General features: G+C 41.7%; 3 protein-coding genes across 4 annotated transcripts; 2 read left to right on the forward strand and 1 right to left on the reverse strand.

Moving 5' to 3' along the window:
- Nucleotides 1-1,706: 1,706 nt before the first annotated feature.
- cebpb (CCAAT enhancer binding protein beta) lies at nt 1,707-3,701 on the reverse strand. Its single transcript, XM_069660779.1, has one exon. It carries the CDS (start codon nt 3,516-3,518, stop codon nt 2,637-2,639), a length of 882 nt encoding a protein of 293 aa, XP_069516880.1. The 5' UTR covers nt 3,519-3,701; the 3' UTR covers nt 1,707-2,636.
- Nucleotides 3,702-7,026: 3,325 nt separating this feature from the next.
- peds1 (plasmanylethanolamine desaturase 1) lies at nt 7,027-14,048 on the forward strand. The gene is made up of 6 exons (XM_069659704.1): nt 7,027-7,182; nt 8,065-8,184; nt 8,315-8,406; nt 8,554-8,698; nt 8,821-9,033; nt 10,505-14,048. The coding sequence occupies exons 1-6, from the start codon at nt 7,047-7,049 to the stop codon at nt 10,624-10,626; spliced, it is 828 nt and encodes a 275-aa protein (XP_069515805.1). The 5' UTR covers nt 7,027-7,046; the 3' UTR covers nt 10,627-14,048.
- A 755-nt stretch (nt 14,049-14,803) lies between these two features.
- Nucleotides 14,804-18,220, forward strand: LOC138589437 (ubiquitin-conjugating enzyme E2 variant 1-like). Of its 2 annotated transcripts, none has more exons than XM_069659706.1 (4): nt 14,804-14,849; nt 15,872-16,020; nt 16,514-16,639; nt 17,589-18,220. In XM_069659706.1, exons 1-4 carry the CDS (start codon nt 14,828-14,830, stop codon nt 17,733-17,735), a joined length of 444 nt encoding a protein of 147 aa, XP_069515807.1. In that variant the 5' UTR covers nt 14,804-14,827; the 3' UTR covers nt 17,736-18,220. The 2 variants fall into 2 exon arrangements, with proteins under 2 accessions (XP_069515807.1, XP_069515806.1); XM_069659705.1 differs by having other exon boundaries at nt 14,816-14,855.
- Nucleotides 18,221-22,051: the final 3,831 nt, after the last annotated feature.

Raw genomic sequence — 22,051 nt, forward strand, 5'->3', positions numbered from 1 at the left:
ATCTACGTACTTGTGGTGTGCTGTTCTGTCAGCAAGACAAACTGGACCAAGGCCAATTTAAATAATTAAAAAATAAGAAGAAGATCCATCAACTTTATTTGATTACTTGAGAAACAATCTGACTCAAGGTTGTGGAAAAGTGTTTGAGGAACAAGAAACTACTTACAAGTGCCAAAAAAAATACAAACGTGAATCACTGGGCGAGCAAATATTCTTCCATTTCTTAACAACTTGTACAGAGTGGACATGAGGGTGACAGGTGTGTGCATGCATGTATGTGTGTGTGTGTGTCTGTGTTTGTATTGCGTTATCAGAGGAGTTTTTTAGGAGGACAGTTGGCTTGTGGAGGGGGCTGTGATGCAACCAGGACTTTACGGACAGACACTGCCCACTGACGGTAAAATGTGCAAAAGGGGGCTGGGCTAAACTTTCAAGAAAAGAGGTCATCCTGTGTGGGAATTTCCCTCTCTCCTGTCAGCATGTGAGCCAGGAACAGGGAAAGACTGCTTGGGGGCTCCAAGAGGAAACAAGGGGTCATCGAAGAAAGAATGCTCACAATGTTTGAATGGATTCGTGCCAATGCTGACAGCTACGAAGCAGAGAGAGGAGGATCTGTGCGCAAACACACTTTCTTTTGGGGTGTTTGATGTTAAATTAGGATCACATTGTTTGAACATTTACTGTTTTATGCAGCTGTGTTAAAAAAAAATCAACAACTTTTTAAGGAATCTGTTAAAAAGGGGGGAAAAAAATCAACAACCTTTTAAGGAATCTGTTAAAAAGGATCATGTTTACTTTGTTTTACTAAAAGTTTTGTACCCAGTAAGGCAGCAACTCCTCACAGCTATTGTCTTGTACAAGGAGGATAACAATGTCTTATTTAGATGTGGGTGTAGCATTCTTCAAGTGATGATGTGTTGGAAAGGGAGGATATTGCACAACGTTTTCAAAGCTTAACTGTTCCATCATTGAGTGTGTTGAAATATCCAGCATTTTCAAAATGTCATCTCTCACTGCACAAACAGTTTTCAGGCTTAATCTGGAGGATATAACGTGACTTTTCAGGGCCAAACTACTGAATGTGTCCCCTTTTAAAAAACTAGCAGAGGTGGTTTTTCCTCTGCTCGAGTTTGGAAACCTTCCCCACCCCGAATTGTCACGGATCACATACACAAAAATCCCACCATGCCTCTTTCTTTCTTTATCTTTGTCTGGGGTTTGCTTGGCTTGTGACAGATATGCTTCATATTGTGCACACACTGACATGCAGTCTATGGGCTTGGTGAATTCCACTGCAAACCAATTGTCGACTTATCTGTCATGTTTGCAACCTTCTTTGTCACTCCTATGTTTTCCACTGGCGGGTTAAACGAGGTTTGTTTAGGATTATCTCGCCTACAGCCAGGTCTTCAAGCGAAGACCTGAGGTGGTGCGAGGAGGTTAGTTGCTGATTAATTTCCATGCAACCTTGAACCCCTCTCTGGGCCAGTGGACCCAGCAGACTATTGACAGAGTCGTGTGCTAAAGATAAAGCTAACATTTCTGCGCTGCGTGCCGTGTGACGGAGGCTTTTTTCCCTTTTTGCTGCTCTCAGCAGTATCGTTTCAGTATAAATTTCGGTTGGGTGTATTTCAGGAGCCGAGGACTTTTGTGTCAAATCAGTGAGTAAACAGAGGAATGCAAACGGCATTAAAGAGTGTGGAGAGTCTGTTTGTTGCTTTTATTTTGGACAAAATGATACTGAAGAATTACCCCAACATTTATTATATTTAATTACAACAGAAAAACCCTAATTTCACATATTCACCCTTATGTTTTTATTCAATATTCAGGGAGGTTTCATCCATCGCAATAAATGATTATTGCGATGATGGATATCTGAGGCATTAATAAAATGTCTGTATCCTTACTGGTGATGATTAATTCATAGAATTTACTCCACATCCAAAATGAAACATCAAATTCCTTCAGCGTGTACACGTCTCTTTCAATTTTGGCACATTAAAAGAATGCAAATATGCTGATATAAATTCCATCTGCAATATGTTGTATTTGGAACACTGTAGTACACAGTCTGACTATAATGTGTGAGAATATTCCAGGCGAGAATAACACACCCCTGTCTGTCTGTCTGAGCACACACCTGCTTCAAAAGGACAGAAAAGAAGAAATTACAAAGGAAATTGTTTAGACAAAGTATAAATCTGTTTAATTCAATAAAATATCAAGTACAATTAAAGCATTTCCCGTTTTAATATTAAATAATTAGACTTATTTCATTCATTGCCAATACTATTACAAAGAGTTGCATCATTTCACTGCAGCACAACTCTTCCCTTGACAACCACTGCTCCAGATACACCAAAATGTAGAAATTCACTCGCATGTATGTAAAACCTGCACAGAAATACTGCATACACAAAAAATTACATCTGAGAATAAAAGCTGAGGTGACATGAGAAGAATCGTGAATGATTGCGCAATCCATGCACCCACTCCTTCAGTCCCCCATTCAAAGTGTCCTTGTAAACTGGTGGTCTTCACCTGTGAAGCGTACCGTCGCTCAGTGGATCACCTCCGGCTCTAAAGTCCATCAATGATTAGACACGCGGGCCCGGAGAGCCGCGTGCAGGTTTCTAACACTGTCCGGTGGCGGAGAGCAGGTTGCGCAGGGTGGCCAGCTCTCTGGACAGCTGCTCCACGCGCTTTTGTAAACGATCGTTCTCCGCAGCCAGTTCCAGCACTTTGTGTTGAGTCTCCAAGTTGCGCATTTTGGCTTTGTCTCTGCTCTTCCTCACGGCGAGGTTGTTCCTCTCCCGCCTCATCCTGTACTCTTCACTGTCCTTGTCCAGGCGTTTCTTTGACTTCCCGCTGGACATTTTGCCGCTGTGCGAGGGTGACCTGCTTTTACCTGACGGGGCAGGTGTGCCGGGCGGGCTGGAGCAGGTCGAGGACGCAGTGGAGATGTTTCCAAGACTGCCGCTGGTGGACTGGTAATGAAGGTAGGACCTCATGTCGTAGCCAGACGACCCGTTCTCCATCTTTACGCCTTCCTGGCTGTCTTCTCTCTCGGCGGCGGCAGCAGCAGCAGCAGCTCTGTAGCGGATGAGTTCAGGGCTGAGCACACTATCCACGCGGGTCTCCTGCAGCTCAGTGTAACCCAGCGCGTAGGGCTCCCTGGGGTCCCTCAGGTTGTCGCACTGACTCGTCTCCAGCTCGTTCAGCAGCGAGTAGTTCTTGTAGTTGTGCAAAGCTGCAGCTCTCTTGATCTTGCCCTCCGCCAGGAAATCAGAGAAAACGTCCCCCTGTTGCTGCTGCTGCTGCTGCTGCTGGGGCGGGCAGTGCAAAGCGGAGTCCAGGTAAACACTGAAGTCTATCGCTCTCTCGCGCTCCTCAATGCCCAGCTCCGTCATCGAGTCTCCGCACCTCCAGTATGAGCCGCCGTTGATGGGACTGATAATGCTGTCTCTATTGTGGATAGCAAAGCTGCCCTCGTCGTAGAAGCCGGCCACTTCCATGGATCTTAACACCCGCCGGATTGCAGGAGCATGGAGCGCTGAGATGAGTCGCCCAGAGTTTGTTTTGGTCCTTGTGCCTCAGTTGTGAAATGAGTCTCGAGAGTTGAGATGTTTTGAGTTTAAATCCCCTGTGTCACCGTCTGTGACTGACAGTGAAACTACTGAGAGGAGGCAGTGAGCATGGAATTGGAGGAATTGACAGATCTTCCTGTCTCGAGGGGTTTTATTACGCGCGGGGGGCGGGACTCAGGTGTGTGACGCGCAGCGAGGAGCCAACTGGACAACCTGTGCTGCTTTTAGACGAACTTTCCCGCATTTAACTATGTCCGGACAGAATAAACAAATGTTTACTGTTTTTTTGTGTTTAATTTGGGACCGTTAGCTCTGGCATAGACTTTGGGATGCAGCAGCAGATTAAAAGGGGAGAATGTAACCTAAGGGGTGATTCGTCATAATGAAAACTGATAAAACGGAAACAGAAAGAGAAAATTTAAACTAATACCACACTTTTAACCAGCGCCAAGCAACATCTGTCAAAACAAAACACTGAATACTTTTAACCAGCATTTGATGACAGCAGCACGTCCTTGTACGCCCCCTACAGTCACAGCTCATCATAATAATGGAAAAATCCAACTCTGTCACTGTTGAGAATGTTATAAGTTTATCTGTAACCAAAGCCTGGACACTCCGGACAGATGTTTCCAAACAGAGTAGCATAAACCCGCACGTCCCGGTGTGTTACGCATCCTCTCACATCCTGTTTGAGGGGGTCACGGTGGGTGTTGTGAGAAATGTAGTCCGGCTGGTTTAACTCTAAAACTGTTCAGTGTTTTGAATGAGGTTTAAGTTTCAGCTCCCTTAAAGATTCCCCTCAAATGTCTCATTAGGCATCACGACTTCTCTCTTCAATCTGACAATTAAAAATACAAACTAATTATAATAAAAGGACAAAGTGACGTGGCTCAGGTGCCTTGGTGTCATATACACATGCTCAGTAAGTCTAATGGGCCTTAATGCACGCAGGCTGTTCAGAACTGGACTCTCAGCTCTTGTTCTACACACTCTCATTCCTGATTAAAAGCGAAGGGGGTTTGGATTAATGTGAGCTCGTACTGCCATCTTGTGGTGAGCTAGAGGAGTGTACATCAGCAACAATACACAAGCAGTGGTCACATAAATACTTTGTGTATCTGTGGAGCTATTTCATTGGCGTGCAGCCAAAAACACTTTGGATTTGTTTGGGAATGTCTTCAAAACATCTCCGTCCTTTCCCAGAAACACACACTGATTCTCCACTTTTACCGACTTGGATCCGCAGCATAAGCAAGCACTGCTGTTTGAGTTTATCTTTGACTTTGTTGCTGTATTTCATTGTTCTATTTTTGTTTGGATAAAGTGCTATCTGCTGTGAGTATGTCAACCCCATAGACAGGAAACACAGCGCACGAATGACATGTTGCTGACCCTAATCAGTTGTGCGTGTAATTTCAATAACATCACTACACGTCACTTTCATTATGTGCTGTTACTATTTGCCAGTATGGTTCTTATCTGGTGTGAAGCAACTTAGTACTTTCAGACAAATGCCATGCCTTAGTACAATTCTGAGATACCATGTACTTCTTAGTTATTTTCAATTCTCTTTTCTTTAGAGGGAGATATTACACATTATCACTGAAATTGTTTTTTAAAAGTGAGTGACGTGAATGAGACAAAGATTTCAGTATCGACCAACAGGTGAAACATAACATGAAACTGAATATATGCAAGCACTGTAAAAAAAAGAATTATGAGGAGCTTGTACTTAAATTAAGTATCTACATTGTACACAACTTTTTACTTCTACTCCACTATATTCCAAAGGAAAACATAATTTATTTACTCAATAATATCTAACTGTTAAAGTTAATTTGAAAATCCCTATTTCGACTGCCAACAACTGCAGCCCAAAGAGACTGCATAAGCTACATTACATCCCGAAATATAACACTCTCAGGGGCCAATCTGGCTTCAATTAGGGATGCACAATGTTATCGGCACGTTATCGATATCTGCAGATTAGGGCTTGAAAATGACATATCGGCATCGGCCGATATGTCATTTTTCTGCCAATATTTTCCGCTGATAAAACAGCACTTCAATAATGCCTAAATGCTCGATGTTTCCCTATAAAAGCCTGATGTAATGCTATGACATTAATCGAGTGTGTGCACGCACTGCCTGCACCCCACCTCTTCCGTCAAGCATGAAGAAGGATGCAAGATGTCTGCTCTATGGCAGTTTTTCCAAAGTGTCCGAAGCGGACAGCAAGGTTGCTGTTCGCAATTGTTGCTCAGCATCGGTCATGCGAGGAGGAGCCAAATCTCATCATCCGAGCCTGTCCAAGCTGTATGAATATTACAGTTTTATTTGAAAGAAAATGTTGTGTAAAAAATGTGAAAACGTAAAAAACGTGTGCCTAATATCGGTATCGAAATCGGCAATCATCAAAAAAGGTTGGAAAATATCGGCTCATCAGATATTGGCAAAAAATCCTATATCTTGCATCCCTACCTACACTTAAGTATTTTAACTTCACTTAACTTGTGTGTACATTTTGCTGATAACACCGAAATACTTCCACTGTAAAACTACGAAACAAGGGCCTTTAGCCTTCTTGTAACACAGCTACTTTTACATAAATGCATTGCTAATTATACTCAAGTCGTTGATAGTGAACTTTGGTTAATAGAAGTAGCCAACTGTGGCAACAAGAAGCATTTAATAGATTCATCTAGATGCTTGAGTCAACATTTACTAGTAGGCTACTCATGAATACAAGGTGTAAAATGTAGGGAAATAGTGACAAAGTCGAAGTAATTGTAAGTTCTGTGAACTGACTCAGTAACAAGAGCTGAACAGCATATAAAGTTTGCTAACATTAGCCACCATTAGCAACTTTTAGCAACATACCTGACCAAGTTTGGCTGTTAGCAACTAACAGCCTCAATTGACGTTCATGGGTTGGACTTTGAAGTGGGGAAAGAACGTCTTATTTTTTGTATTTAAAGTCACTTAATTTCGCTTTAAGTAAAATCTCTCAATATTTCGTTCACTTTGAGTGTTGAGCCGTGAACACCTAACCTGAAGGATTATCAACCTTCCGGTCTTGTTTCAGCTGTAGCGTCCCAAAATCTGACGGGTGACATATGTTGCCGGAACACCTGCTCCAGTTTTCATGCGCTTCATATCGTGTTGCATATACATAGAGCTCCATCTGCTGTACATCCAGCAGAGGGCTGAGAGCAGAGCGGGCACCAGACAGGACGGGTGGGGTCAGGAAATGCGGTCCTCCAACTCGCGACTCCCATTGGTCACTTTGCTTTCTGTGTAACATTTTCCAGTCTGATGATTGGCTGCTGTGCTCATCGACTTGCACGCGATTGGTGAACAACGTTACGCTGTCTGTGGGCTGAGAAGTTGATGATTCCGTTGGTTCCTGATTGTGAGTAGAGAGATTGAAGGGGCTGGGCCCACAGTGGAGAAATGGCGAGAATGGTTAACGAGAACGGCTGTGGAGTGGAAACACAGAGCCCAGAGCCGCAGGGACCGGGCCGGGGTACGGCCAGATGGGGTCCACAACACGCCGGTGCCCGAGAACTGGCCACTTTATACTCGCCAGGTGAGTCGATTCCCTCAATAGCTCCGTCTTATGGGCTTGTTCACCCGGTTCAAGTATCCACGAGTGGCGTGACATAACGACAAGCGTTGCATACCGTAGTTACCAAGTAACAAACTGAGGGGGAAAAAACTACTAAAATCTCAAACATAACGTCAGTTTATCTCTAAATGCTGGGCTAAAACGACACAAACAATCAGCGACAGTTGTGTTTGCCACAGTCAGACTTTTGTTGTTGCACAATAGGAATCATGTGAGATTCGTTGAATTGGTGTTGGAGTGGCTGCTGTCCTTTGACATTTCGAGCATCAGGCAGAGGTTAGAAGAATCCACTGCTTCTGCTTTAGGCTCAGAAGCCTCATTTGGCCATGGAGCTGCTGTGACCTTTCATAACAGGGCTGCTGCTAAGTCAGCCAAAGCTCTCTGCAACTCAAAGATCCATGTACAACCAGAAAGTAATGTTCGAGTGCTCCCACTCTCATTCATGTGATTTAGATTTCAGTGTACAGAGTATAACCCCTTCACGCCCATTGTACAAATACTTGATGCCTTTAAGCTCCTCATATTAGTGGATGATCTTAACCAAGTTATCATATTGCTTGACAGTTGTTTTGGGCACAAAGTTTGTCTTCTTGAAGTTGCAGGATGTGGACAAGTATTTCAAGCCCGGCTGCTCGCCGGTCATGTAACAAGCAAAGTGCAGAGGAATGTTGCCTCGCTGAATGTCACTGCAGTGGAGAAGCATCCGATAATGAGTTATGCTGACTAGTTTACTGAACTTTGGTCTTTACAGTGTGGATTATGTCACGTCACACCAAGTTTAGGTTCACGACTGATAACCATAACAGAAAAGTTGCTGTGTTAAATCATGTTTTTTATTTTCAGGTAAAAGATGTCAAGAATGGCTAAGTGTTGTCTTCTGCTTCTCTCTCATGGCCTTCAATTTTCTTCACCTGCTTGCCAATTTCCATCTGGGGCATGTGTGGTTCATCCTGTTGAGTATTGGTGAGTACTGACAGAAGGATTATATAATGTTCTGATGCTGTATTGTCGTCAGTTCTGTTGTTATGCAGAGCTGCAGTCCAAACAAGAGTTGGTTGTTCTCATCGTGTTTCTGTGCTGCTCTCCTCCTCAGTGGCGGGAATACTGACCGCAGACTTTGCGTCAGGACTCGTTCACTGGGGGGCTGATACGTGGGGTTCAGTGGATATGCCTATCTTTGGAAAGGTAACGCATGCATGAGTCAGTTTATCTTTTTTTCCGGCACTATGATCCCATGTTTGTACTCTAAATAATCTGGAACATTTCCCTCTGTTTACACTGTTTTATTCCTTTTTCCCCCACCCTATTTGGACTGTCCAATCTGTCCTGCAGGCCTTTATACGACCATTCAGAGAGCACCACATCGACCCCACAGCCATCACCCGTCACGATTTCATTGAGACCAATGGTGACAACTGCATGCTGACCATAGTCCCTCTAGCAAACATGGCCTTCAACTTCCTCACCCTCTCCCCTGGTGAGCTTTGGATCAACAAACCGAGCCTGACATTTTCCTCCACATGAAAACTCTCCTTCATTTTCTGAGCTGTTACTTCAAAATAACAATGCATAATCATTTCTTCTGTCTCCTATTTGCAGCTGAGATTTACCATATCTACCCCTGGTACTGCTACGTGTTTGCACTAGCCATCTTTGTGACGCTTACCAACCAGATTCACAAGTGGTCTCACACGTACTTCGGCCTGCCTCGCTGGGTGACAATCCTGCAGGACTGTCACATCATCCTCCCTCGCAAGCACCACCGCGTCCACCACGTCTCCCCTCACGAAACGTACTTCTGCATCACTACAGGTTCGTCTTTGTTTTCTTGTGGGGATTAGAGATAAAAATGTGTTTGTGGCGTAGTGTTTTGCCAATCCCTCTTAGCTTTTTTTCCCCTTTTTTACAAAATAGTAGGGTGTTCAGTTTCTTTTGGGATCGATCTAACCCTCAAAAATGGAGTGTTTCAGATGCAGACTCTAAACAAACCAGTTGAAGAAAATTCCTGGAATGCTTTGCACACTGAGGGGGCATAACATGGCTTTCAGTGTGGGTACAGAAGCCTGAAATCTGTTAGGATATGTTCAGCTTTTCTTTCTATTTTACCTTTATTTAACGATGACTGTACAGTTGAGAGACTGCAGCATAAAAAAGTTAACTTTAAAGAACAAGTTGATAAACAGAAAATCCATCAGTGGTTGAATTAGCTCTGTTCAGACACAGGTTAGTACATTCAGTGGTCAAATAGTCCCTAATCCTGCCTTTATAATAATCTTCCATTCTTATTATATAATTCACTTTAATGTGACTCTGTTGCTCAGACCGAGATGTGGGATTGAACACAAAGACAGAGCGGGTTCGAGGAATGACATAATTTGTTTGGCTTGAAGTTGATGCAAAGGAGTATGTCATTTGATTATTGTAACAAGCTGTTGATAAAACGCTATCAGCAATGTCCATAGAACTTCATGTAATGAGCTAACATTACTGTTATTTCCATGTACCGCTTATAAAGCTTAAAAAAATACAATGTGAACATGTGTGCTTTGACACCTAAAGTCCGTTTGTTTGATCCAAATCAAAGATTGTTACAATGTTGCATTTTGCCTCGAGTTTGGTTTGTGTTCGCACGCCGGCTTTTTACCAGCGGACTAAAAGTTTTCATGCGCGAGGAAACCGCTCTCTGATTGGTCAGAATTTCCACGTAGGTAAACTACCTGGAGTTAACAAAGAGGGAAAACACTCCTCGATCACACTCAACACAATCGCAGAATTTAATGTTTTGTTGCCTGAGTTTTTCTCACTTTTAACCGACATCGCTCCGCAGATTGATCACTTCCATCGCCTTTAGTTTTTCACTGCACCGTTTGAACACCTCTGTGTTCTTGTGCATCTGTCCTCTACTCATCCTGCTGCGTGGCTGTCTCTGCCAGTGTCAGCACCTGTAAACAACACACAATGCGTAGTGTTTTTGGTTTACCTCCGGACCTCCGGAAGCTGACCTAGCGGACCATATTCCGGTTGTTTGGTCTGTACCAGAGTTCGATTCCCGCGTTCCCACCAACCTAAATGAACCTCACCGAGGGGACAAACGCTCCAGGGTTCGTTTCAATCAGACTAATCAAAGCTGGTGTGAACCCACCCTTAGTGTCTTGTTCTGAAGTGTTCCAACAGAGTCCTAAACTATGGGAAGAGCAAAGCGGGGAAGTTGGGATTGGGCTGAAATCTCACACTTTATGGGATGATATTCGGGCAGATTTTTCATGAGGCTTTCTCTCACCAGGATGGCTGAACTACCCTCTGGAGAAGCTGGGTTTCTGGAAGAACCTGGAGGATCTGATCCAGAGCGTGACGGGAGAGAAGCCCAGAGCGGACGACCTGAAATGGGCTCAGAAAGTCAAGTAACGCTGCAGGCTAACTGCACCCTACCTCAGAAGACGCTGGCTCCGTCCAGGCTTCTCATCCCCTTCTTTGCCTCACTTAAACTTTAATCCATAGGACAAAAAACTAACAAGCTGTTTCTGATGCCATAGCTTTAAGTCTTGCACATATTGTCTGTTTTTACAAGAGGAGGGCTCTGTTAATGGAATATTTTTCATTACTCACTCACGGAAATCATCATTTCAAAATGCAATATATCCTTAACTCTTGGTATATGTCAAACACAACTTATCAGCTTTTTAAGAGGTGATTTACAAATGCTTTTGCTCGGAAGGTATGGTCAGAAACATGGTTTGAAAATCGCTTTCTGAGGAGATAAAAAGATTTCCCTGACGTCTAAAAATGTCAAACAATCCCCGAGAGAGAGAATACTTGAAAGAGTGACTCACTTTTTTTCTCCTCCAGAGACACCACTGTTCCTTTGGAGTAGATAAATCACCTTATTTTTAGCACTTCTTGATTTTCTCTGGATCAGTCTTTGCATCTCCACTTTTAATAAGTTGATGTTTCAAGCAGTTAAAGTGGATTTAGGCCATGGTGAGTCGTCGAGTCATGAGGTGATATAGGATTTTTGCACGCATTACCAAGGATGAAAGCAAAAGAACAAATTTGTTGATTACTGTTACATTTGTTGATTCTTGCACATTTGGGACTGTGATTTAATTAGAGGTCACGGCAGGATTTGGTTTTGAATCATGTTTTTTTTTCTACTAATCAATAGCCATTGTTGTTTCTAGGAGCCATATTTAACAGTTAAGTCCTGTCAGCCTTAGACAATGACTACAGTTACAGTAAAGTCATCGCTACAGAAGCTCATTCTGCTGTCAGATCCTACTCTGGCATTTTGATTGGAGTTTATTTTCAGGAAGTTCCTCTGCCTTTCATAGAAATGTGCATTCTTATCTTTGATGATAGTGCAAACACAAAAAAAGAATTTGATGTGTGAAAAGTCACATTGAAGTGTGTGTAACTGTAGTCAGTGTCAAATTGAAAATCTGGGCGGATACACATGTATGGTTCTGTCGCTCTGCAGAGTCCGTCTGGCCCTGCTAAGCTTTCTTTCCACATGAGGATCACGTGTTTGAAAAGCATTTTTAAGTGTTTTGCAAGAACGAGGCAAGTTCAGTTTTGTCAAGCTGCCTTACACACCACAGATGCAGTACTTGTGTCTTTCTGTTGTTTTGTTTCATTTGCAGCACTTTGTTTGTGTTGTTTGCAGTGGTAACTCTGTCTTTTATAAGACTTGTGTCTCAGTAAATCAGACACAGATGTTCCAAAGTTATGTGCCAACTGTATGTAACATTGTTTTCACTTCTCACCTCTTGCTCTTCTTTTGTATCGTGAGGACGGAACGGTCAGTTAAAGAGGGTAACATCGCCTGAGAGGAATGCTGCCGCCGTGTACCGTCTTGGTAACCGTGTCAGGCAGAACTTGGGTATGTTGTGAGGGCTTTAGTGAAGGCTGACGACCCAGGAGTCACAGAGATTATGTAATTAATTGATTGGTTGAAAGTTTTTATTAACTCTTTAGTCATTTGTACTTTGTAAATGTATTGTACAGCCAATAACTATGCAGTGTAATAAGAGGCCCTTAACTTTTCGTCTTAAGTCATCAGATTAGGTTGAAATGCCTTTTTTCTAATTGTTTACACATATTTGATAAGTTGGACAACTGGAGCTCAAACATTTAGCTACTTAAGGAACTGCATGACAAAATTACTTTAATTAAGATTTCACACAGACCTAAGAATGCATGCATGCATAACGCATGTCGGCTTGTGCAAAGCAATTTACTGGGTCACCAGCTTTCCTTTCGAGTGAAGCAGTAGGGAGTTTTGTGCTCGCGGAAGATTAAATTAATTTCGCTGCTTTCAAAAGATGACCCTAAACCTTGACCAAATGGTTCCAGGTTTGAACTACCAAAATGTTATCCTCCTTCCAAGGAAATCCTGGCTAAGGTTTCAGGTTTAAAAGGGAGAAGCAAACCTTGCTGTTCAGCTTTGGGTGGACCAGGTTAAAGGCTGAATTATCAAGCTTCTGGTTCAATTTAAAGTAGACAATTTAATTATAGTGCTAGTTGATTTTGAAGCCAAAATTCTGTTTTTTATGATGTATGTATTCCAGTTTCTGAATCCTTCATACTTGATTATACACAATGATTCACCATAGGTCAGCAGCAGAAGTACACTGCAGATTGCATAGAGCTTGTAGAGTATTGTGAGAAGCAGTTTTGTGTGCGTTAGGTAGTGCAATACACGCTGGTAAATGGATGCCGTTATGTGCGACTGCATCATAGTTTAAGGCCTGCTCCTGTAGTTCTTTTTGATCAGATTTAGGAAAGATACTGTTCAGGCACGGCTAACTGCAGTCAGTAGACACATTTGAACTTTGACTGACAACTTGTTTTCTAAATAGGAAGCTTGCCTTTGGCTCTACCGGATGTGTCCGAGCTTCTGCATATAGCTTTTTGTGATAAAAGTAATGACCCTTTCAAGGACTTTGAAAGGTAGGTAAATAAGCTTAGGATAATGGTTAGAAATTCTTAAAATTACATATTTAGTTTGGAGACTGAAAACATACCATGATACTCTTTGCTTAGAGACAGACTTTCTATAATTGCTATTTGTGGCTGTCACAGTTGGAGTCTGGCTGTGAGTATAGATCTAACATGCATTAACTTCATTCTTTTCCTCCAGATAGTCTCAGGCTTACAGTTAGAGTGATTAAAATAGTTTAATATAAATTAGTTTAAAAACAAATCCGCCATTAGAGAAGTTAAGAAGTTATTTAAAAGATAAATGTGTTTCAAACACGAGTTTTCATTAGATTTTGTTGGCCAAAGATAGCCAAATGGTTTTAGATGCATCATAGGTTCTATTGCAGCCATATATCAGTACATATAACTCTGCCTCTTATTACTGAGGCAGAATGTAATAAAGCTGTGTTTGGTGTTCTGCTTAGAGACAATGGGCTTTCATCAGTAGATTTGAAGGGTATTTTGTGACAGTGTGTGTTTGTGAAAGCAAGTGAAACTTGTTGGTAAGTGGCGTGGGCAGTTGTCATCGGTTTGTTTGACATGCTGTGTTGGAATCATTTTTGTAATGGACTTATGAATTGAATTGCCTTATTCTCTCCCCAACTGATCTTCTGTAAATCTTGCCAGCGATATGGGAAAACAATTTATTGGTTGACTTTAAATTGCCCTTCACTTGCCTCTCACTTCTTTTGAGGAAAGACCCATATGGATGTTGTTGTTGGTTAAGTAAGCTGGTGGTGACGGAGTTTTAGATATCAGAATAATGCCTTAATGCCTTTTTGTTGTCTTCAATTTGGGAGACTTACAATGTATATATTAAACTGTATTTATAAATAAACTAAATAAACTGTTGATAATTACTCTACTGCTTTTCTCTGATGCATTTCTTTCTTGGCTTTAGTTTAAAGGTATTGTAGCTTTATAATTTGGCTGCAGGGACATTGTTACTTTATTCTTGCTCTGCGTTTATAAATGACTATCAATGCGTGTATAATCTGATTTTCTCTGTCTTTTAGGATTTTACAGTCAGATCAGAGGGTAAAAGGTGTTTTCAAGGATGACATGTTGAAATGCTGTAAGAAAAGCACAGCTGTAATTATTATAATTGTGAAGATAGGATAATCCTTTATTAATCTCCAGATGGGATGAAATTCGGGTGTAAGCAGAGCTATCATAAATGTTATTTGTAACAACTGATCTTGATATTACTGTTATAAATCAACATATCTTATTTGAAAAGGCCTTATACATCAATGCACACCAAGCCTCTGTCAGGCTCATTAAAGCCAGCCCTGCTTTTAACACTTGAGACATTTTCCACTCATACGCTTGACATCAAATTCAAATTTAAAAAAGTTATGATTGTGTATATCAAACTAATATTTAAAATGTCACATCTTGTTTCTGCCAGTTTGTGACAATCCTGAAATGTTAAATCATTGTTCAGCATTCAGTTTCTTCCACTTCTGTTTTTGGTAGCCACATACTTTCTGTTGCTAGGACTGTTAGCTAGCAGCTAGCAGGGAATGACCAACAACAAAGGAAGCGATGCTCAGCGTTCGTTCCTCGCGCACGCACCGTTGGCCACAATGGCAAAACTACGTGCGCGCTCCCGCTGTGTAGCGACAAGATGGCGGTCGCCGCCGGATCAGGTAAATGTAAGAGAGAAATAAATCATAAGAAGCTGTCGTAGAAGAATTGGTTTAATTCATTTAACCGATGTAGCTAGCAAGTTCCATTATTACGTTGTTTAACTACTGGCGCACCTGCTATGTGAAAAGATACAAGCTAACGCAAAGCTCGAACCTTTTAAGAGAATGAATAGGAAGCGATGCTATTAGCTAAGCTAACGTTAGTTAAGTTATTTCAACGAGATAACGGGATTGCATGTTCCGTTATATGAGTGGAATCATTAATCCCAGTCATCTGCATATAAAACATCATGAAACCTATTGATATTCATTTAAAAACGTAATTTTGCATGGTAATAGCTAGGTAACCAGAGCACCGCCACCCAACTGTCAAGGTAAAGTGTCAGCTTATTTGAGACATAAAATGCTTAATAACTCTAAAAGCGAACAAGTAACAAACGGTTCATCAGCATTTCATGTTGTTATAAAAGGTTGGTGCATCAAAAAACCGCCTTAGTGCCATTTTAACCTTAGACAGTCTAACATCAACAATGACGTGCGTTTTCAGAGACTGACTTCCAGCCAGTCAAGTAAACATGATTCATCTTGACTGTCAGTGCATGCAGCTTGAGATGCAGGTGAAATGAACTAAACTGAGCTGACCATTTGGCAGTGTGACTGCGTTTGTATGCATGGCTCAGTTGACAGTGCAGCACCATCACCATATCTCACTGCAGAGGCCAAATGATGCAGCATCGTCCAAGCCTGATGCTAAATAAGAGGACGTGAATAACATCTAGCATTATAAAAGGCTGCTTTGAGCTGTTCAACTAAGGGATTCCTTATTTTCCTGTCACGCACTGTGTGTCTGAGTGAGTCAGTCAGTGAGCCATGACCTTTATTACTGCAAGTCATTGCTCTGGCAGAATCTCTTGCAAAATGACAGTTTGGTAAGCTCGGTGGTATCTAAATCCCTTAGTCTTGTTGCAAGTGTGCGTGTGTGAGCATAACAGTCTGGCTTTGGTGTGTGTGTCCACAAACAGCCGTTAAAGTCCCCCGCAATTTCCGGCTCCTGGAAGAGCTGGAGGAAGGCCAGAAAGGTGTAGGAGATGGAACAGTGAGCTGGGGTCTGGAGGATGACGAGGACATGACCTTAACACGATGGAGAGGGGTGATCCTTGGCCCTCCAAGGGTGAGATATGCACATTTTTTAACCCTTAAGTGATTAATGTATAATAAGCTTTAAAATAGTCAAGAGGTGAACATGTGCTTATACCACATAACTAATAGTGTTTTGCACTAGTTTATCACTGTTGTGTATGAAAACACTTTATCTACAGGCAGACTGAAATATTGTAATGAATGAAGCTATTTTAGTTGTGAAACGGAATTTGAGGCAGTTTCACAAAGCTACAGGAAGCAACAGGTTGCACATCGCAAAGCACGGAGATCAAATCAAGATTTTAGCATTGATTCTTTCAATGCTTAATGTAGGAGTGACTTTACTTTGTAGTGCTGCAAGACACTCTCCTAAAGTGTATATGTATTTACATTAGAAGATAAAGCTCAACAGAGGTATTTTCTCCCATGTACGGTACTGTGGAATTCACTGAACACTGTCTGCTGTTTGTTGATGTTGTAGTGTGCTTTCCTCTCACCTCTTGCCTACCTATCTCTGTCCACAGACAAGCTATGAAAACAGGATGTACAATCTGAAGGTTGAATGTGGGCCAGAATACCCAGAGTCACCACCGTTTGTCAAATTTGTGACAAAGATAAACTTGAATGGCGTGCACACCTCCAACGGTGTGGTAGGTATCACTTCTGAACCAGATTGCCTGATTTTGGTAGATTTTATTGCCCTTGATCCTGTTATTGTTCACAGTCGATGAATACGTTTAGAGAAAGAACAACCTTTGACTCTTGTATATTTTGTAATGTCAAAGTCCAAACCCAAATTGCTTGTGTTCAAGAGCATATCATTATATATTATTTAGGAGTATGTGCATGCTAAATATTAAAACTTAACACAGTGAAAGAAAGACTGCCATACCTAGTCTGTATGCTTGAATCCCCTTACAGTGAATGCAACCTTTGCATTCATTCTGGAACAATAGAACATTGCATGTGCTGAGGTGTGCAGGTGTTTAAATCTGCCTTCACACAAGCAGTTTAGCCCAAATCCAAATGTAGTTAGCCCAAAAATGTTGCTAATATGACTGCTTTTCCTGCCTTTAGGGAGTGGGCTTAGATCCACCCAACTTAAAGTGTACATATTTGTTATTCTCAAAAATGAAGCACAGAAAATATCACAGCTTTACCCAGGAGGGCAGTGTCGAGTGTGAACCTGATTATTCACCTTGTTGTGAGTCGGTTGCGCTCCCTCCCAGCGGTGACATCCGCCCAGTTTTCGTTCTCCATATTTTCATGTGCACTTCAAAATGGGCGGCAACACTTTGTTCTTGTTAAGCTGAAACAGTTAGTGGATTAATCGATTAGTAGTTTCGCAGAAGGACACATTTCAATGGAGAAATTCAGAACTTGTAATGGTACCTGCTTCTCCAGTGCGAGGATGACCCCCTCGTCCAGTCTTACCGTGTAATAAACTCAATATGTTTCGGTTCTGGGTTATTTCAAACATTTCATATCTGACTGTTACTTCACAATGTTTTCATGTTTTATAGACAAAACAGTAAGTCACTTGGAAAAGATGTCAAGGTTCACCCTCACGTCCATCCTGCCCTGTTCTCTGTCCTGCAGGTTGACATGCATGCAGTGCCTGCACTGTCCAAGTGGCAGAACTCCTACAGTATCCAGATGGTGCTGCTGGAGCTGAGACGGCTCATGAGCTGCAAGGAAAACATGAAGCTTCCTCAGCCACCCGAGGGCCAGATCTACTCCAACTGAGCCCCTGCTACTTTTGCCTCCATCTTTACCTCCCCCTCCCTCCCCCCACTCCTCTGTTTTGCTTTCATCTCCCTTTTCCCTCATCCTGCGCCATGTGACATTCCACCTCCTGCAGACACCTTGGCTGAGCACACACACACACACACACACACACACAGACACACTCACACACACACACACACACACAGCAGAAGACTTAGCATACAATGACAGATACATGCAAACATACACACACATATGCACATACACACATATATCTGTATACACACTTCTTGAGCATTCATGAGAGTCATTCCAGGCACTGGCCCCCCCTCCCCCTCCCATCACTGGAGCTCTGGGTGGACTCGATGTGACGAGGCAGGCGGAGTCCTGAGTCCACCCCAGATCTGATCATTCGAATACTGTACATGTTACTAATCTTTTTTTATTATTATTTGTTAAAAAATGCAGATTGTACAATAACATAAATAATCTTATTGAGTGTACCTCTCTGTGTGTTGCCTTTTTGTAACATTGAAAACGGCCACTTATTGCACATAGTCGACTGAACATGTGATTGATGATAGTTGTAAGAATAGTCCTCATATTTCAAGGTGTATATGAAACCCTCTACCCAGAACACATTGAACTAGCAAATCATGTCAAGTATGTCCTGTCATGTGGCCACATGTCTAATGAAATAGTTCCTTCAGTTTGTTGACACTTTGGCAAACACAGAATCATTTTTTCTTTTCGTAAATGCACGACTGCTGCTCAGCAAGGTGCCAGGAAGTGGTCACCTTTTAGTCACACATGGCTATTTTTCACTTCTGTGTAAAACTCCAAAGTGAACATTGTGTGCAGTATCTATACCACGTTATCTGATCTGAATATGCATAGTAGCATAGTATGCAAATCTACTGTCAGTCTGCAGAATTCCCAGTTTAACCATGCTTGGATAGAGAAGTGAAATCAGCTACCTCTTTTGGTCCTGTGTAACGTCAGAGCAGTAATCTGACCTGTGAAACTGTCTTTGCTACTTCATGTGACAATTTGTTTGACTTTATTCACTTCTGTCATAAATCTCAAGTCATGCTTTTCATGCATTTGTGTGGTTGTAGATCACTGCGTGTGGGCGCTGTTGGATCACACGCAACAATCTATTTAAGGAGCATTTCCACTGAATGATGACTAGTCTTCTGTGTAGTGTTTATTCGCATAACTTCTGCTCATGAATGACTGGCAGATTCAATAGAAAGGTGATGCAAGCACTTTTAGAGACCAATTAAAGATAAAGTTCAACAGTTTGGGAACAAAGTTTTGAAGTTTTTTTTTGACTATCTTGTGTAAAGTTAGATAAGAAAATTAATATCTGTCTCATGTCTATAAACAGGAAATAAAGAGGAACAACTAGACTGGCTGGTCTGAAGGTAAAAACAAACAGTGACATGGCCAATAAATAGACTGGATAGAAGAGAAGAGAAGAGTGACCCTCAGCAAGAAAGGAAATAAGCGAATTTCCTGAAACATTAAACCGTACAGGGAACAGTTTACCCCCAGTTAGTTTCTGCTTTTTCAGAAGGCTAGATGAACTCCAGTTGCTCATAGCTCAGGTTTGTGCTGAGACAGCTTATTTGATAAAGTTTCCAATGTTTTGACTTTATTATGAGTCATTAAAAACATTTTTATGTTACATTCAAGAAGGAGGAAATGGAGGGATAATTCCAGTAATAAATCAACACAAGATTATCACTTGGGAACAGACATAAACATCACCCAGTTAGAATCCATGTCAAGCCACAATATATGAGTGAGTGTGATCAACATTGATGCACATGTGGCTCACATTTAAGGAGTTAACAGTTTCCACTTAAAGAGAACCCAGAGGGCACTGCATCACATGGAACACCATCAGGTTTTTTCTACTGTATTGACACATCATGTTTTCTTACACACTGGACCACAATAGAACCCCCTTCATCATGTATTCTCCACTTTAAGGGCACCCTATGGGTCACTGCATCATGTTTCTCCACTGCAGGGCACTTTTTTGCTGCACGTTTTTAATTGACAATAATTAACATTGCGCCTCCGGTGCCACCAGTGACGCTTCCTCTGTTGTGGTGATGCCCATCGTTCTAATGATGTCTTCCTGTCTCAGTTAAGACTGTTCTCTCTGATGAGTCAGGTTCTGCAGGAGGATTTAGTTGGATCTCTGTAAATGATACTACAAAGAGTAAGGTCTACTCCTGATCTATATGAACGTAAATTGTTATGATGAGATAACTTAAAGATACTTCATGTTCACAAACCTTCATGTTAGTTCCAGCTTCAACAACTATAGAAAAAGTTTGAGTTACATTTTATTGTTTAATTACTTTAAAAGACAGCATGCTTACAACTCATGTCAATCAATCAAATTGTATTTGTATAGCGCCAAATCATAACCAGAGTTATCTCAAGACACTTCACAAAAAGAGCAGGTCTAGACCGACTCTTTGTTATGTTATTTAAAGAGAGGCCCAACATGAATCACCATGAGTAGCACTTAGCAATATTCGGCACATTGGCAAGGAAAAACTTCCTTTTAAAAGGCAGAAACCTCGAGCAGAACCAGACTCATGTTGAACAGCCATCTGCCTCGACTGGATGGGCCGAAAATGGGATAGAAGGAGATGCAGGATAGAGACGGTCAAAGAGAGCAACAACAACATATGTTCTTGTTACAACAACAAGTCCTGAAAGATAACAGAATGTATGAAAGGTTTCACACAGCTGTTATTAGTTTAACATGTCAGTCATATTTCCAGAGTAATTATTTTCTAATCAGGCAAACAAGTCTGTGTGCATATGTACATCTCTGTACAGTATGTGGTATCTTAATGTGGGGATGTATATGTATAGATAGGCCCCACATGACATACTACATGCATCTTGCATTTGGTATTGTATTTTTTCCCTCTTTTATTGTGTAAGTTGTTTTGTGCCTGCCCTTCGTAAAGCACTTTATAACCTTATCTTAATAAGTGATAAGTGCCATGTCGTCTCATTTAAGGTTTACCTAAAGCTGTACCTGAAATCCACAGGCTAGAAACCCAGTTAGGTGGTGTACGGAAAAATACGAGCGGGAGCAAATGTTTGTCTAATAGGTTGTTAGCCTCGAGCTAAATTCATGTCAATAGCCCAACTGACAATTGGTATTAGCTGTGAGAAAAATGTTATTTATATATGTCACATTATAACATTACTGACAACTTCATGCCATTCATGTGAGCCAGTTTGGACCCCTGTTCTTACTGGTTAAAAGGACAGATGCAGCCTTTAAGTGGAACTAGTTAGCTTGTTATTACATGAGAAGTTGTGTGAACATTATGCTTGGATTTCAGGTGGATATGTTAAGAAACAACACTGCAAGGTAACAGCAACATAGATGCAAAATCAAAGTTACATTCGGCATCTAAAATTACAGATTCCAACAAGCAAGCAAGCAAGCAACATAATGAAAGTAATATTAATTACCACGAACTGAAACATTAACTTCCATGTTTTCCACCATTTCTGGAAATGTCAGCAGACACATGACAACTCATGAGCTCCGAGCTTTCACTTCCCCAGAATGTGAATACTACAAAATGTACCAATAGAGCTGCTGTAATATTATTACTCATACCTGTGCTTCTCCTGCTATGGCAGGTCAAAATGACTTCCTTTACACGAGGACAATACTTTTTTATTACTGAAAATAAATGAATTAGTGCCTCATTGTACTAAACTCCTACTTCCTTTACAGTGTACACAAGTGGACGCCTTGTACAAGCTGTAGCTTTAACCTGAGGCCAACAGGGGGCAGTGCAGCCACAGACGGACAAAAACAAGTGCTGCAGCTAGAGATGTCAACTCTCGTTCACTTGAGTGACCCGGATCTTCGGATCTCGTTCAGCTGAACGATTCGTTCATTACATTCGTTCACCAGGTCGTTCAGTGACATTTCCGGTTTACCCGTAACTCACTCACTCTCACTCGTTCACGAAAAATAAGTTTAGTTTGTGTTCATCTGTCAGTGGTTTACACATCTGTGAATTGACCTGTATACACAGATGCACCTAATCGGGTCGCTCGCTTCGTTCAGTGAACGAGAGCGAGGGAGAGACAGAGAGTTCAGTCGTTCTCCTAACCAATGATGGTGATTTGATACATTAGATGTGATACAAACAGCCCTCCTCTGAAACGCAATTGGCTCGTGCTAACATCAATCAGTCTGGTTTCCTAAAACAAGAAGTGGGGAGCCGCGAGCGGAGCCAAGTGAACGAAAGGAACGACTTTGATGCATGAAAGTG

The sequence above is a fragment of the Semicossyphus pulcher genome, unplaced genomic scaffold (genome assembly GCF_022749685.1).
Source record: "Semicossyphus pulcher isolate SPU_LCO1_2020_fin unplaced genomic scaffold, fSemPul1.0.p SCAF_13, whole genome shotgun sequence".
Lineage (NCBI taxonomy): Eukaryota > Metazoa > Chordata > Actinopteri > Labriformes > Labridae > Semicossyphus > Semicossyphus pulcher.

Coding starts and splice junctions, on each gene's coding strand:
- LOC138589437 (XM_069659705.1), top strand. CDS start 14,828: ATGGCGGTCGCCGCCGGATCAGGTAAAT. Junction 14,856..15,871: donor CGCCGCCGGATCAGGTAAAT/GTAAGAGAGAAA, acceptor GTCCACAAACAG/CCGTTAAAGTCCCCCGCAAT. Junction 16,640..17,588: donor TGCACACCTCCAACGGTGTG/GTAGGTATCACT, acceptor TCTGTCCTGCAG/GTTGACATGCATGCAGTGCC.
- cebpb (XM_069660779.1), bottom strand. CDS start 3,518: ATGGAAGTGGCCGGCTTCTACGACGAGGGCAGCTTTGCTATCCACAAT.
- peds1 (XM_069659704.1), top strand. CDS start 7,047: ATGGCGAGAATGGTTAACGAGAACGGCTGTGGAGTGGAAACACAGAGC. Junction 8,407..8,553: donor ATATGCCTATCTTTGGAAAG/GTAACGCATGCA, acceptor TCTGTCCTGCAG/GCCTTTATACGACCATTCAG. Junction 8,699..8,820: donor CTTCCTCACCCTCTCCCCTG/GTGAGCTTTGGA, acceptor TCCTATTTGCAG/CTGAGATTTACCATATCTAC.